Source organism: Mustela erminea, chromosome 8 (genome assembly GCF_009829155.1).
Source record: "Mustela erminea isolate mMusErm1 chromosome 8, mMusErm1.Pri, whole genome shotgun sequence".
Classification (NCBI taxonomy): Eukaryota; Metazoa; Chordata; class Mammalia; order Carnivora; family Mustelidae; genus Mustela; species Mustela erminea.
In genome coordinates this window covers 81,637,159-81,654,983 of record NC_045621.1, presented here as the reverse complement: position 1 = coordinate 81,654,983, position 17,825 = coordinate 81,637,159, and the positions used below count along the sequence as shown (strand labels likewise).

General features: G+C 33.9%; 1 protein-coding gene across 4 annotated transcripts in view; it reads left to right on the top strand.

The window, feature by feature from the left end:
- EPC2 (enhancer of polycomb homolog 2) overlaps positions 1-17,825 on the top strand; it is a 117,572-nt gene that overhangs the window by 93,670 nt on the left and 6,077 nt on the right. For 2 of the 4 annotated variants that reach the window (XM_032356184.1, XM_032356187.1), the window contains exons 7-11: positions 1,940-2,131; positions 5,708-5,797; positions 7,333-7,478; positions 7,585-7,928; positions 17,190-17,326. In XM_032356184.1, coding sequence (XP_032212075.1) covers positions 1,940-2,131; positions 5,708-5,797; positions 7,333-7,478; positions 7,585-7,928; positions 17,190-17,326 — 909 coding nt within the window. The remainder of the gene's footprint in view (positions 1-1,939; positions 2,132-5,707; positions 5,798-7,332; positions 7,479-7,584; positions 7,929-17,189; positions 17,327-17,825) is intronic. The other 2 variants (XM_032356185.1, XM_032356186.1) reach the window with 2 other exon arrangements.

Sequence of the window (17,825 nt, the reverse complement as noted above, 5' to 3'; positions counted from 1 at the left end):
GGGGCTGATTCAAGGTTTAGGTCCAGGTCTAATAACAAAAAAACCGTGTGCTTTTCACTATGCCATCTGCTTCCCTACAGAATATGGGTAAATTAAAGTCTACTTTTTATCACTAGCCTTAACAAATCCTGTGTTGGAGTGGCAGGCATCAAAATCTTAAGATTAAAGCTTTCTTCATTGAGACTATTGAAAGTTACTCTTACTTTCATCATCACTTCCAGAACCAGCATTTATCAACTGCTATCTAGTTGGAGTGATTTGAAGAAGTCCTATAACATTCAAATCCTGTTTTCTTCCTAATAGAAAGATCTAGACTCCGTGATTATTTTAGTCTCTCAGACTTTGAGGAATTTTATTTATTCAGGATTCATGTGGTACATTAATTATTCAATTGAGAAATAATAAAAATTAATAAAACTTTAAGGAGCTTAGTTTTAAATAAGAAAAAAGTATAGACTTGAGTATTTAGATAGAGCTTTCTGTGTAGCAGGATTTAAAAAGCAACATAGGGTGTTTGTGGAAAATTCATCTTTTAAAAAATGTACACAATTCTTACTTTTCATGGGTTCATTCTTAAAGGTCAAAGAAGAATGTGGAGCAGGAAGACTCCTCCTTTTATTCAACTGATGTCAATTTAAACACCAAAGTTCTTTCTTATTCATCACAGGCATCTAGCCCACCTACCTGATTCTTTTTCAATCACACTTGCCTCTATAGCCAAAAATTTACCAGTGCAATTAATGTAATTTTCTAAGTTATTTTTTTAAATCCATTTTATATAAACTAATGCTTTTTTCAGGTATATGATTGATAGGCATAGAATTTGAAATCTCAACCTGAAATTACTGACAGAATCAGCTTTTATTATATATTGATTCCTATTTTAGATTATCTGTAAGAATAAACACTCACCCTGTTTACTAGTGTTAGAGATATGGTTGCATCCATTGTTGCTTTACCTCATTATACAGAGATAACTGTATTTGCTTGGTCGCACATCCTATCTTAAAATATAGGCAGTTTCTAAGAGGTAGGACTTTTCTTTTGGATGTCATAGCTATATCCATTGTATGAGACTTAGCTATATCACTAAATAATTTGCTGTTTAAGCAGCACTTTCATTGTGTATACCATTTTTGACCCTGCAGTAGTTTTAACAAAAATGTGGACTACATGGAAAATGTAGAACTTCCTAAATATTTTTTCACTTTCATATTACTTGTACTTTGGTGCTTAGAATAATCATTTTCAAACTTTTTAAGTAGTGAATCCCTACTTATTAAATGGAATACTGTTATGTTAAAATGCATAGAAATAGAACTTCTCCGCTGAGGAGTGGAGAGCAAGGGGGGTTAGAAACCTACCCCATCAGTCAGTTTCTTGCCAGATGGCCTCTCAAGTGCTGTCACAGAATTCTGGGGTACTTGAGAACAGTTTGATTATTGTTCTGTGAAGGCAGCAATTATGCATTCTAAAAAAGTAAAAGTTTTTTTTCTAGTTAATAAACTTATTTTTCCTCAAAAAAATTACTAGCTGCAGATTGGAAATAAGTGTAGCAATAAATTAATGAATTTATAATCTAATTCAAGTTATTTGAGAAATAAAGTTCATTTTAATACAGTGGATTTAAATAAAATTGAATTTAAGTACTTTTAAATGCTTGCATAATAATAAAGCAATTACTAAAAATCACTAACATCTTAGTTTAAGTATAAATAACAATATAAAAAATTAAGTACCATTACGATTTTTAATCACAGCTTGCAAAAAGTAAAACATTTTTCAATTTATGATCACATAGTTTTTGCATACTAAAAACAGTAAATAAAATCACCTCCTGGGTAAAAATGTATGTTTTTCAAAGAGCAGTATAGTTTTTCATGATTTCTAAAATGATTTTCATTTCTTCCTTTTGGGGGAAAAATCGTCATGTAAACAGCACCCTCATCATTTGTCTTTGAAAGAAGAGGCTTCTGATGTGGTTCGTCAAAAGAAGAAGTACCCAAAGAAGCCTAAAGCAGAGGCTTTGATAACATCTCAGCAACCCACTCCTGAGACATTGCCTGTGATCAATAAGAGTGATATTAAGCAATATGACTTTCACAGCTCAGATGAAGATGAATTTCCACAGGTGCTTGTTTTAAAACTATTTTAAAGACATTTCCTTTTAGTCTTTTATATTGCTATATTTTAAAACATGATTGACCTCTTAGTTTTGATTCTTATTTTCTTCACCTAATGTTATATAGCATATATATATTTTCCACATTATTTATGTGGCCACTGAAATGATATTTACTTTCCATTATTTTCTGTCAGTTGGGTAGAATTCATTCTCTGTGGAGCATTTAGGTGGTTTTCAATTTTATCTTCTGTAAAAGTGAACATTACTATTCTTTCCCCCTATTTTAAAGTAGACTCTTAGAGGGGCGCCTGGGTGGCACAGTCATTAAGCGTCTGACTTCAGCTCAAGTTCATGATCCCTGAGTCCCACTCCCTCTGTTGTGTTCCCTCTCTCACTGTGTCTCTCTCTGTCAAAAAAATAAACAAAATCTTAAAAAAAAAAAACTATTAGAAATGGATTATCAATATTTTAAGATAGTTAATACCTAATTGTAAATATTCATCAATAATAATTCCCTTTTTTAAAAAACTATATTCCACCAGCATTTTATTTTATAACTTCGAATGTAAATTTTGCTGCTTTGTTTGGCGATAACCATTTAATTTTAAAGATTAAGAAGAACTGATTCAAGCTGTAAATTGTGAAGACAGTTCTTTGGTTTATATTGCAGCAGTTTATAGCAAAGTGTTTGCTATATATTTTAAAAATCTTAATTTTACATTCACAAGTGCTATTTTAAAACAAGACCTTTGTATATTAAAAGATCAATTTTAAAAGATAAACATATATTTATAGTTTAGCACCTTGTCTAGCAATACCCTTTTCTTTTTTCTTTTCTATATGGTATAGGCAACCTAAAGAGAATGCTATATAACAAATGCATACTATTTTAACACTTTTGCTTCATTGCTCTAAAAGAAAAAAACTTTAAATCAACATTACATATATGTCTGGAAGCAGGATTGTCTATAAAACAGTTATGGTTGTAACTATTTAAAATCTAGAGTTTACATGAAAGTGTAAAATGTGTCCCCTTTGAGTAGATTATGTATTTTTTTTAATTCTTCTATCACTATCACTTCTATCACTATAGATAATATTTTAGTATTTGTCTGGATTGTAACAAATGCACAAAGGTATGTTTAATTTAGTACACTCTTGAAAAACACTTAAGGAGATAATTCATTACTTTTGTCAAAGGATCATCCAGTTAGACTCAGTGCTTTGAATAGCCATAGGACATAGCCATTTTGAAGAAATGAGGAAGTAATGTCCTAACAAATAGTGGTTTTCCATATAGAAATAATAGGGAGGGGCTCTAGGTAGGGGGAACAGCATATGAGTGAAAACATTGCTGAAGCATACACAAAGGAGAAGAGAGTTGGAACAGAATGATGCTTGGAATAGTAGTCTGGTGGCAAATGGCTTCTACATTAAATATACTGGGACATTAAAGAATTTTAAATAAGAATATGACATGGTTTATTATATATCAGTAATAGCCTTATATTGGTAGTACTCAGAAGAGCTTACATAGTTTTGCTTTAGACACCCAGCCCTTTAAGAATGACACATGTGATATTATGACCTCTAGAAACTTTTCCTTTCTAGCTGTAATAAGTCTATCACGTTAATGGTAGGGCACACTCACATGCTAATCGTTCATTCCTCATGCATTTATGGGACCTTTGTTTCTGTTGTGAATTCTTGTGTTTATTCACATCATACCCAGCCCTCAGACTCACATTGAAAATTTCAAAATTTCGATTATATTTTGAAATTTTAGGTTCCTCTCTGTCCTTTTACTAGATCTTTAAAAACCCTCATTAATTTTTATAATGATATCCTCTTGTTACTAAAAAGTATTTACCTACATAATTGGACATCATTCAGTGAGCAGCTATTTTAGGATGTAGCTTTTATAAAATCAGGATTTTATTTCTAAAAAGATCATTAAAATAATCGTATGTTTTCTTCTTTGCCCAGTAAACAAGGAAGAAAGGAATAGGAAGCCTTAAGAGAACAAACATTTTAGCTTAAGACTTACCCAACTGATTTGCAGCAGAGCAGAATTAAAAATCCTATATTTTCTTAGTCACACTTCTGATTCTCCAAATATCAACTCTGTTTTCCTATGTCTCAGACCAAATTCTGGAATGCAGTCCTGGGGAATGCTGGTCGGGACAAAGGGGTGGTATGTTCTATGCAAAAAAATTTTAAGACTTTGTAACCCTTCCCTGTGTGTAGTTTAGAAGAGGTAGACGATATGCAAAGGAATCAAAATATAAAATTCACATTTAAGATTTCCTTTCAAATTTCAGGTTTGGGGCTTTTTAACCTGGGAAGAAGAATCAGCCCCAGCTTACTGTTTCTATGTCTCCCCCTTAGGGTTGGTGGAGGTATATTGGAACCTCAAACAAATGCCTTTCTCCCCTGGATGACCCTGCTCAGTGGTAATTACCACAGTTTGGAAATAATGTGGAGACACATTTTTCCTCTCAAAATAGGAAGAGAGGGATTTGTGAGGTTCAAAATTTGCAAGTAAATATGGTTGAGCCAGCGTTGTCAGAAAAAGAGATGTACTCCAAAGTGAAATTACGAGACTGCTGAAACTTAAGTACCAAAACTTTTTTTTTTATTTTAACCGTCATGGGTAGAAGTTTATCTAAACCATATTATTTCTCTGCTGTATCAGAGTATATTTGTATATCATTTAATCCATTTTTATGACATTTATAGAGTTTATTCTAATGGATCAGTGTTGCCCAGGGGTCCACTCACATTATATAGGGATATTTAATCTAAGATCACAAGGTTCTAGGCAGAATACCTTTTAATTATATGATAGCTTTTTGGAAGTTTTTATTTTTTCTTTTGCTGTCAGGTTGTGGGCTTACCACTTCTCTCTGCAGCTAGTCTGCAAGAGGGAAGTCTCCTTTCCTCTTCTAATTTTCTGCTTCTGACCTGCCAAGTTTAAAAAGTGATTTTACTAAACTGTGTGCTTGAAACTAATATTACACTTTATGTTAACTAACTGGAATTCAAATAAAAACTTTTTTAAGAAGTGATTTTTTTTTTTTTTTAATGAGTAGGGAAATAAGGAATTCTCTTTGAGAAAAAATATGTGACCTGTAATGTCTTTGAGGGGAGCACTATTCATAAGCCATTTTTTGCTTCCTAGTTTTTGGCTTTATTACAGAGAGAGAAAGTTACTGCATAAAAATACATCTACCTGTGGGTGAAGCATAACTGTCAAAAATAAAGTATGTATGGCCGCGTATTATTTACAAAATATAAATGGAATATGTTAAAAACTACTAATTCTTAGGTACTTACATGTTCAGAAGCAATTACATAATACCATGTTGACTTTCCTGCAAGAGCTAATCCATCCCAAGTAATCATGTTTAACCATAGAAAATCTGTGCTAGTCTTTATTTGGGAGAATTTACTGCCTGCTATATAAACTATAGGAGTGATTCACTGTTTGTGGTCAGATTCTGATTTTAGACCATTACAAAGATTGATCTGTTGTTGGCTTTTGAATTCCTAAATGGAATGTATCATGCCTCTTTTTTCTAGGTACCATCCCCAGTATCAGAACCTGAAGAAGAAAATGATCCCGATGGTCCCTGTGCTTTCAGGAGGCGAGCAGGATGCCAGTATTACGCTGTAAGAACTTTGTTTTTATAGTGTTTTTGTGGACTGGAATTAATAGGTAACTCTTGTCAAGGTAATTTAGTCTTAATGTGAAAACGGGAAGTCCATCAGCATTTTTTTTTTACTGTCCCCTATACACATACCAGTAAAAGATGCTCAGAGGTACTGAGTCCTTTCAGAAGGTGTTGAAAATATCAGAATCCTTTACTTGGAAATTAATAATTTAAAATTCCAAATTTTAGAGATTTAGTTTTACTTTAGGCTTTAATTGTAGCTTCATTTTAAAGATTTATTTATTTATTGGAAAGAGAAAGTGTATGTGTGCCCCTCTGGGCAGTCAGGGAGGGGCAAAGGGAGAGAGAATCCTGAAGCAGACTCCCTGCTACTCAGCAGGAAGCCCGATGAGGGCCTCGATCCCATGACCCTAAGATCATAACCTGAGCCAAAATCAAGAGTTGGCCACTTAACCAACTGAGCCACACAGATGCCCCCAAATTTTGATTGTTGCTGCTTATTAAAATTTATTTTAGGCAAGTCCTTCTTGTGCATATATACCAAGTAAGGATTAAACATAAAAGAATCATTTTTAGACTTTCCTCATAGCAATATCTTATATAATAATTCTATTCAAACATGTTGACACACTTAGAAATTGCTAGTAAGTCAAGTTTTGGTATAGCATTATGTCAGGAATGACCCTCACTCCCAAATGCTCAGGTTTTCAGATAAGGTATAGCTAATTATAGAGTTACACAGATAGCTTTCAGATATGACTTGCAGAGACCATTTGTCTTGGTTTATTTATGTTAACGTCTACACTTCCAGTCTTTCAGAGTGTGTGCATATGTGTGTTTAGTGTAGAAGAGGTAGAAAGTTATTTGCAAGTTACACTAATGAGAGAGTGAGAAAATTATTATTAAAAGGTAGAGAAATGTTAAGGCCCAGAAAAATAAAGAAGTGTCAGCCTGACCCATACATGCTTAAAGTACAATTTTTGGTTAAAAAAAAATTTCCTTCTGACTTCTCTCAATAGGAAACCTATGAATTACAAACTTTACTATCTCTACTTTTTTTTTTTTTTTTAATTTTATTTATTTGACGGACAGAGATCCCAAGTAGGCAGAGAGGCAGGCAGAGAGAGAGAGGTGGGGGGGGCAGGCTCCCTGCTGAGCAGAGAGCCCACTGTGGGGACTCTGAGATCATGACCTGAGTGGAAGGCAGAGTCTTAACCCTCTGAGCCACTCAGCCACCCCATATCTCTACTTTTCTACATAGATATTAAATGCATATTTTTCTTTAAAGACATATTTCTTCTAAAAAATATTCTACCCTAAAATATTAAATTCAATTTGAGTCATTTTGGTGAGTGAACTTTTCATTCAGTTTTATAAAATTTTATCTTGTTAATATCACTTAAACCCTAATTTTACAGTTTCATAACTAAATTTTAATTGATCTGCTAATGCTGTACTTTATTTTTAGCATGATTTGACTTCTCTTCATTTCAGAGTTACTTCGTGAGTTTTAATTTTTTTTTTTCTTTTCAGCCTCGTTTGGACCAAGCTAACCACTCATTTGAAAATTCAGAATTGGCAGATTTGGATAAGTTGAGATACAGGCATTGCCTTACAACACTCACAGTCCCAAGAAGATGTATAGGATTTGCAAGGAGGCGAATTGGCAGAGGTGGAAGGTAAACTATTTGTTTTGGCCTGGTTTTTTTTTGTAAGCTGGAAGGGAAGATACAGAGAAAATGTTAAGTTCTTCCAGATAATATTTGGTTTTATATTGTTTTTCAGGGTCATTATGGACCGAATATCCACAGAACATGACCCAGTCCTGAAACAGATAGACCCTGAAATGCTGAATGGTTTTTCAAGCTCTTCCCAAACTATAGACTTTTCTTCTAATTTCACTCGGACCAATGCTTCCAGTAAACATTGTGAAAATAGACTGTCCCTTTCTGAAATACTAAGCAATATCAGATCATGTCGACTCCAGTGTTTCCAGCCAAGGCTACTAAATTTACAGGACAGTGATAGTGAAGAATGTACCTCAAGAAAATCAGGGCAGACTGTGAACAATAAAAGAGTTTCTGCAGCATCTGTAGCTTTATTGAACACCAGCAAGAATGGCATATCCGGTAAGGTCTCATTTTGTTAAAATATATCCTGTTCTTTTTTTCTCCTTAATTTTCATTATCCACTAAAGTGCCAAGTGCTCAGGGTAAATTTTGAAGGTTTATTTTCATAATCCCACTGAAGAAAGGAATTTTTTATCTTAACCTACTACAGTTTTTTTCCCAGCCTAAGAAGCTAAACTCTGTTACTGTGCTTCACATTTTAAACAATGTCCTAAAACCTGTAAAACCCTGACTTATATTTTGAGCATGTGTGCCTGGTATGGTAAATGTGTAGGCAGAATGCATAGAAGTTCCCTATAGGCAAAAGGGTTATAAGCTGCTACCAGATTTTCGTAGCCATAGTGTGCACTTGTTAAAGAAAGTTTCCCTTTTTTGTATACTAGCTTTGCTCAAATGTAGGCATTGCTCCTAGGAGTACCACTGAATTCTTTGTTTCTGAAAAATGATTTTTTTAAGAAGCTCCTCATGAATAGTTATAATTTTATTTGATAGCTTACCTCTGATTGAGAGCGTTTTTTACTTTAACAAACACTGTGCCCAAATTAATTTAATATTTTTGACATGTATGTTGTAAATAATGTTTAATATCTAGACAGTCTAAAATATAATTTTGATTTGTTTTCCTCTTTATCTCATTTATACAAGTTGGTATAATTTTTAATATCCTTATGATATGTACAAGCAGTGCATGGTGTCCACAGACAAAACTAGATATGACTTGACTTACACGGATGATACCCTTTCTTTCCAGAAAACATACATATTTCTAAATTACTTCTGGATGGTGCATTTTACTATGTGAAATTATGTTAAGCCTCTTTAAAGTGGTTTTAAATCGTTCTAGGTTTTTTGTTCTTGTTGTTTTTTTTTTTTTTAAGATTTTATTTATTTATTTGACAGAGAGAAATCACAAGTAGGCAGAGGCAGGCAGAGAGAGAGAGGAGGAAACAGGCTTCCCACTGAGCAGAGAGCCCGACGTGGGGCTTGATCCCATGACCCTGGGATCATGACCTGAACCGAAGGCAGAGGCCTTAACCCACTGAGCCACCCAGGCACCCGCGTTTTAGTTTTTAAATTTGGTCTCAGTCATGTTCAGTCTTTTTCTGTTACTGGACTGCTTATTTTTAAACTTGACCTAGACATTTATCTGTTTAAAGATTATAATAGAAAATTGAATTTGTTGAGTGATTAGAGGTTTACATGTTGCTCCTCCAAATTAGTTACTTTTCTCTAAGCAAACTTAGGCAAGGAAAATGGTATCCCATTATATAAAGTTCATTGATCTGTGAAGTTTAATGAGGTTTTGAAGCTGAAATAGATAAATACCAAATATGATTTGTGGTGGTAAGCTTCTTAGAAATCTAAAGGTAATAGGAAGTTGACGAATATTAGGTCAGATTATTTTTTTCCGCCAGCCCCATGACAGTGTTCAAATTATTTAACTGAACCAGAATTCCTGTACCAAAAATTACTCAAAATAATTTTTGCCAAAAAGGGGAGTTTAAAAATATCTCAATACAGGCATTTATAATTAGATTTGATAGTAGATTGAGTTTCTTCTCTAAGTGTGTACCATACCAAAAAATGATTTTACTTTTCATCTCAACATGAGTATGACCAGATATTTGCAGCTTTCTATTGTACATTCCCAGTAAACTCCAGAAGGATTTGACTTGACTCTTCCCCAGAAAATATGTATAGGTTGTGTATGTTATTGTATCATCATTACTCTATCTGTATAGATTCAGAATATAACTTACTGTAACTTAAATAATTCCATAATAATTGGCTCTAGAATTTTATGACACTGTCATAATACATCAGCATAATATAAGCATTTAAAGTACCTTAGGCAGGCATGCACCTTTCAGGTAACTTAAGTGACAAATATGTGATGTTAACTTCATAGTAAACTTTTTAATTTTTGCCTTTCCCCTACCATTAAAAAAAAAATAGTCTTTTTGGTCTGTATAATATTTTCTGTCTTAATTTTTTAGTATTCTCATCACAGTACCATTTCCTTCTTGACAAATTTCAAGACTTATGCAAAAACTAAGCTGCATTAGAATCAGTGTCCTGTTTTTTTGTTTTGTTTTGTTTTAAAGATTTTATTTACTTATTTGACAGAGAGCACAATGTGGGAGTGCAGGCAAAGAGGGAAGCAGGCTCCCTGCTGAACAAGGAGCCCAATGTAGTATTCAATCCCAGGACTCCAGGATCATGACCTGAGCCGAAGGTCGCCTAACCTACTGAGCCACTCAGGCACCCCTAGAATTGGTTTTTAAATAGAAATTTTCAGGTATATATTTAGTTCTGTTGCTAGATTAAACGAAGTTTGTTTGAAGTTTTCCTTCTTAGCTGTATCCTCTAGTAGTTATTGAGGCCACAAGTTTATATATATATATATATATATATATATATATATATATATATATATATGCATTTGTTTTGAAACACTAGACACAGGTACATAAATGCATGATGGCACAGCATTTTCTAAACAATTGAGAAGCCATAACAGTTTTAAGTACCCATTTGTACCAGTTCTGTTCATTACATAGTCCTTTCAGTTCTGGTTAGGTGATTTAAGTGGATTCTACTACAGTTCAGTAAATACTGATAGAATTCCTTCATCAACTTAAAGAGAAGGATGTAGGAGTTTTTAGAAAGTTGGTAATTTTATGTTTGATGGACATAGACGAAAGAATTGAACACTCGTCTGTTTTTTATTTCTTTTAATTCTTTTCATCTTTAGGCCTTTATTAATACTGTTGCCTTCTGCATATTCTTGGTGGACTTAGTCATGAGAGGGTGTTGGTCTTTAAGAGTAAAAAGACTAACACAGGACCATATTTTTACCTTACAGAGTGTATCACTGAGCTAGACAGATTACAAGAACTGAATTTTCTGTTTCACAGGTGGGAAATCGCAGCAAATAAAGTGTTTAATCAGAAATAGAAATCTCATACCCTTGTCAGTAATATTTATATCACAAGTTTTTTAGTTCTTAAAAAAACTTGAAGGTTAGTGGCAAAGAATTTTATTTTGTTAATAACCCAGTTAATATTTCCTATGTCCTAAATGTATTCTGATTGTTACTTGTGATATCATAAAGGACTTAAAACAAATTGAAATGTATGTCCTAGGTATTAAAGAACTAAAACTGAAGACTCCATTTTAAAGCAAAGACAAATGTCTTACTATTAATAAAGATCTGTTTTCTTAGTTGAAAAAGTCTTCTCAAAGAATAGCAGGACAGAAAGGAAAGATAGATTGTGCTGAACATGGCAAGTGAGTAACCAAGGAAAACTAATTTCACACATAATTATTTGAAATTATTAATATACAAAGCACTATGTTAAGTGTTTGAGAGTTGTAGTTTTACAAGACAATAATCCTTTAAAGGAGCTTACAGCACATGGCAAGTATTACATTCTTTATATAATGATAAAGTTTTTAGTCATTTGAAACTGCAGTATTTAACTATTCGTTTGAGAGATTGTTCTTAAATCCAAAACTTAAGAAAATGGACTGCATATCTTAAAGTAGTTTTGCCTGGGGCACCTGGCAGTTTCAGTTGGTATAAAATGTGACTCTTGATCTCAGGGTTGTGAGTTCAAGCCCCATGTTGGGTGTAGAGACTACTTTTGAATGAATGAAAGAATCTTTATTGTTTCAGACTTGAAGAGCTGGATTAACTTACATTTAACCTTGGTTTTGACTAACACATGGATGCAGTGAGCATTTTTTTCCTCCCATTTGTCTTCATATATTGAATAGATATTAGTAGCCTTTTGACCAGCTGCAAATATTTTAACATTACCAATTTGTAAGAACATCAGTACTATGGACAGTTTTCCAGGAGAAATTCTTGATTTTAAAATTTTTGTCCGGTTCTTTTTCATTCTTAAATTGCTACGAAATGTTTGCAAGTGTGAAAGTCTTTGAATAGGTAAAACTACATTTTCACAACTAGCCAAGGTACTTCACAAGGTTTCGTTTTTAACTTATGGTTGCTTCCAAAGGCATGAGAAATAGGTTCAGATTTCAGGAATTAAAAGATTTTAGTTAGACTGCTCAAGGAAATAATACTAAAATTTCAGTTGTAACTATTTAGGTTGGGTATCAGAAGTTAAAATGGGTCTTTAAAGATTTTATTTTATTTTTTAAGCAATCTCTACACCAATGTGGGACTCAAACCTATAACCCTCAGATCAGGAATCACACACTCTACCAACTGAGCCAATCAGATGCCCCTTAAATGGGTCTTTATTTTCTTTATTCTTACATTTGATTTGTTCCTCATTCTTCATCCCCTCACCCTTCACCCCTGACCGCACCTCCCATCTTCACCCTTTGTACCCTCACAGTTTTGCAGTCTGTTCATTAGTTTGCCTTTAACTGTGAGAGTTACTTTATAAAGATGTGTGTAGTCCTAGACAAATAATGTCAACTTTGAAGGATTGAAAGATTTATCCTCACAGTAGCTCTGATGGTTTATGTGAACTTTCATTTTCGCTAGAACTACAAGGTTTAAAATAGGTTGTCTCTCTTCCTCACCCCCGTCAGCCCCAGATCTCTCTTTTAAAACAAAAGTGCATATAGTCAACATTGCTTCAATAAAGCATATATTAAGACTTTTGTAACAAAGACCTACCCTGTAGATGAAGAAATACTGCATAATAGTATATTCATTTTGACTTTTAGATAACCTTTACTACCATATTAGATGTTCTTCATTAAACTATGAAAACATGATCTAGGCTAGTGTTTAAAAAAATCCGTATCTTCTCAAGAATACACACTATATTAGCCCACTTAGAGAAACACTGCATTAAAAATAATTTTAAAAAGGCACACAAACACAAAAATCATATATGTTCATGTTCTGTTGTGAGATGATCATCCAGAAGATCCAGAATGTGTTTCCTTTAGATTTTTTTTCTGCTAGCAAATACTCAGGAAGACTTCTCACATAAGAATACTTCTGTGGGCCCAAGTTTAAGAAACAGTGATCTTGGACTTTAGAATTATTAAACCAGTGTAAAATATAGTGGAGATACCTTGAGTATATTTTTGATGGATCACTGTCAGAATATTGGAGGGAAAGCTAATAAGGGGTCAGCCTAGCAGATCACCATACAGAAACCACATACCTGAAAAGTGAAAGATGAAATGAGAATGCCTAGGACTTTTGAAAACAAAATCAACATTCCAAGGATGGTGACAGATATTCTAAGAAAAAATACATAGATTCATCTAGTGAGCAAAGCAAATGATAAATCTAAGATGAGTAATGAGCCAGATACCAAAAATTTAAAAAAAAAAAAAAAAAAAGCCAGAAAGCTTAGGGGCTTTAGTGAAAAACAGACTATTGGTTATATACACAAAATATTTAGAAATGCAAGTACACCACTGATGTGTATAGAATGATATATTTGCATATATAAAGAGGAAAGTTACATAATATGTATACCTATCTTTCAGCATGTATTAACCATAGAGATTTGGAAAACTTCCTACTCCAATAAAAGGACACTTCCCATCTATCTAGATTAATGAAATACTGCTCCCTTCACAAAACAGATTTGTGGTTACTTTTAAACTGGCAGGACTTATAGGGATGGAGTAGCTTAGATTTATGACCAGCATAAATTTCAGTTTTAATCTAGTAACTTACGAGCAATTAGTGGAAAGAACTTGGCTTGGCCCTAAGCAATAGAAGCAGATAGGTTTTTTGTTGTTCTTCATTCCCAGTTCCGTTTTTTCCGCTACAACCCCCTCCCCCCACCCAAGGCTAGTCCCCCTTATTGTCTATCTCATCGCTAAACAGATTTCTTCACACTGTAACTGCGACCTTTCCCAGCATGTTTCAATGTTCGCCTTTTGATGACTGCAAGTCAGTGTACAAAATAAATTTCTTGTGAAAGTATCTGAGTAATTTATGAAAGGAAGAATATTCAGTAGAGATGGTGCTTTCAGTCAAACCACCCACCAAGTCTACCTACCATTAAGGCAGCCGTAACAATGAAAATTCAGTATGGTGCCTGTGCCATTAAAATCCTATATTTCTTACCACTTTCCATTCACCCTAACAAAATGAAAGGATTTTTTGTATGTGTTCTAATTCTGTGCCACAGTTATTAATTGCTCTTTTTGTCTAAAGAGCTGAAATAATACTGAACAATGTTCCAGAAGATTCTGAATGAGGAACATCAGCTTGTTTTCAAGCCCAAAACTTGATAGTAAAGAATTAGATGTCAAAAATGAATGTAACATGCTAAGCTTGAGAAGAAGAGAAAAAAAAATGTCATTTTTTTCAAGTATAATCTTAGAATTAAATTGAGTTTATATCAGTGATTCTCAACCAGTAATGGGATCAGGGATGAAATTTTTGGCATTAGAGTTAGCCTAGGTTTATAAAGGTTAGGAAACACTGATCATTAATTTGAATAATTTGGAGTGAGTCTTGTTGAAATTTTAATGAGTTTTCTATGAGGAAAAGGATGGGGTTCCTGAGCAGATTTATGGTCTCAACAGAAAAGGGCAATAAGTAGACATATCCTCTCTTCCCCAAAAGAGACAGCCTTTTTAATATATATGTAGATGATCATCCATTCATAAAAACCAAGTAGAACACCTATAGTTGGCAGTACTTTGCTAGTCATAGACTACTGGCACAGGCACCTATAGTTGGCAGTACTTTGCTAGTCATAGACTACCAAGTAATATATATATTTTTTTAATTAAAAAGGGCTTTTTGTTCTTTGTGCTAGTTTAGGTTCATAGTTACTCTGAATTAGTGAGATTTCTGTGTCATGATTTTCTGAATTAAAAAATTTTGAAGAATAAGATTCTCAGTGTTCTCCTCTCTCTGTGTTTTGAAATAGCCTTAAAAGTATATTCACTTAATTTGGTTTGTTCCTCACATTATCACTGTAACCTCCCATCTTTCACCACAACAAAAAAACTCAGCTCTAGGTGAACATAATGCTGAGGGAGTAGACGGTGCTAACACCAGATTCCAAGTCCATTTCATTGAATTGGCACACTGTACACCTAAGACTTAAACAGATTTATTTGGGTTTAACTTAAGATTTTTCCTTTCTGGGCGCCTGGGTGGCTCAGTGGGTTAAGCCGCTGCCTTCGGCTCGGGTCATGATCTCAGGGTCCTGGGATCGAGTCCCGCATCGGGTTCTCTGCTCCGCGGGGAGCCTGCTTCCTCCTCTCTCTCTCTCTGCCTGCCTCTCTGCCTACTTGTGATCTCTCTGTGTCAAATGAATAAATAAAAAAATCTTTAAAAAAAATAAAGAAATAAAAGCTCTACTAAAAAAAAAAAAAAGATTTTTCCTTTCTGCCTTTTATCTAATAAACTATTTTTCATCTCTTTTCCCAAGGTTTTCAAACAGCTGGAAATTCATGAATACTTCACATTTTCATTTGATTTTGAAGATTGTAAATTTAGAATTAAAAATACTTTTTTCATTTAAAAATAGAACACTTGCAGTGAATTTAACATGTGCAGACAAAGAAAAAATTTGATTTTGTTGGTAATTCAGTAAGATAACTAATGTGTACTTCAAAAACACAGGTAATATTAAAATTTTGGAGTGAGCACTTTCACAGCCCCAGGTCTTTTAATCTCCTAAAAATAAAATTGCTATCTAAGAACTATTTTTCCTTCATAGTCCAATACAAATTTTAATGATAATATTGCAGAACAGAAATGAAATCCTGTCTAATGCTTTGTCCATCTCTGGGGCCTAACTCCCTTTTCATAGAAAATAGACTATTATTCATAACATATATTATACCATCACATTTTTTAAAGTTTCTCATTTGTAATTGTACCAAATGGAAAACTTGGGGGTAGGGGGGTAGTTAAGTAACTTTGGTTGAGGGTGTAGTCTTCTAGCTAAACCCCTTTAGGTTCTGTTGATTTGATTGCTCAATTGCATTTAAAGGTTGACTCATTAGTTGGTATTTTTGATGTATTTTTTCTTTCCAACACCACCACAGGACTTTATCACAAGAACATTTATAGTTTATTTTGCCCTATATTCACTTAACTCTTAATGTAGCAGTCTGCATCATCATGGATAGTAAATACTTGCTGATTCAAAGAAATAGTTGGGAGAGAGGAAAGAAAGCAATGAAAAATAGAGGAAAATTACTCTAGTAGTAGAAGTATTCTGATGGGACTTGGAATTTCTTGGTTTTGATAATGTACTAACTTCTCTGGAAATAGCTTTGGGTCCTCAACTCAGTTCATCAGTGATCTACTTGAAAACCAGTGAATGAAAATGTAGAAAAATGTTGCCTATTACAACTTTTTCTTAGCTAATCTTTTAAATGAAAGTTTTAGATGTCTTTTTTTTTTTTTAAGATTTTATTTATTTATTTGACAGATGGAGATCGCAAATAGGCAGAGAGGCAGGCAGAGATGGGGGGCGGGGGGAACGGGCTCCCCGCTGAGCAGAGATCCTGATGTGGGGATCGATCCCAGGATGCTGGGATCATGACCTGAGCCGAAGGCAGAGGCTTTAACACACTGAGCTACCCAGGCACCCCTTAGGTGTCTTATTTTTACTTGAAATCTAACTTTCATTAACACTGTATGACATTATATCGGAGGATGCATTCTAACCTTTAATTTTCTGAATAATTCTCTGATTTCTAGCCCATATTTATATTTGGGTTTATCTTAAGATTTTTATTTTTATATTTTAGGTTTAACTTAAGACTTACTTTAGCAAAAGATCTATATTAGCTTAAAACGAATGATTATACTAGGTGAACATCTTTGTCCTCTACTCTGATTTGTAATCAGAGAAAATGCCCTAAATGGAAACCAGCAATAAGGATTGTTTACAGTCTTGCAGATGGTCCTGCTTTCTTACTAAGGCCATCACTTAGTCATTATAATTGTTTGCATTAATAAATGAAAGTTTTTCTCATTATATAGTTACCAAGATATAGTGAACTAAGAATGATCTCAAAGACACGAAGTCTGAATAAATGGTTAGAATCTTCATGTTAGAACTATGTTACACAGTAAATACATATAGGAACTTCTTTAGCATGTGACATTAGAAGGTTGTGGATGTAAGCATAAACCAGTTTTGCTTTTTATTGGGTTTTTGCAGATGTATGATTTATAGTTGCTTTTCATCTTGCATAATCATTTTATATTGTATTCTGCTTGTGTTGTTAAAAGTACTTTAAAACATACTTATTTCTGAAATGAATGTCCTTTACCAGTAACAGGGGGTATCACAGAAGAGCAGTTTCAGACACATCAACAGCAATTAGTTCAAATGCAAAGGCAGCAGCTTGCTCAGCTTCAGCAGAAACAGCAATCTCAGCATTCCTCACAACAGACACATCCAAAAGCACAGGTAAACTTGTCTTTCAGTCATGGTTGTATTTTTTTTTTCCTCCCCTTTCATAATTACATAATTTTGTTCAATTTTAGTCAGTTCACAGAGGATAACCTTGATAGTTTTCTATTTAATGAGGGAAGTACTTCAATCAAACATGGTATTTGTAATTCAGGAAAGACGCTACTTTGTTTTAAAGCGTTATTGAGAATTTGTAGAAGAAATTATATACCGTTAGAACTATCATCACCACCGCTACAGCCCCCAAAACTTCTTTTTTCTTTTTTCTTTTTTTTTTTTTTAATATATTAGAGAGCATGAATTTGGTGGAGGGGCAGAGGGAGAGGGAAAAGTAGACCCCCTGTTGAGCAAGGAGCACAACGCAGGACTTGATCCCAGGACCCTAGGTTCACGACCTGAGCCGAAGGCAGACACTTAACCCGACTGAGCCACCTAAGAGCCCTATTTTTTTTTCCCCAAGAATATAACTTTTCTACCCCTTTCCTAAACTATGTGT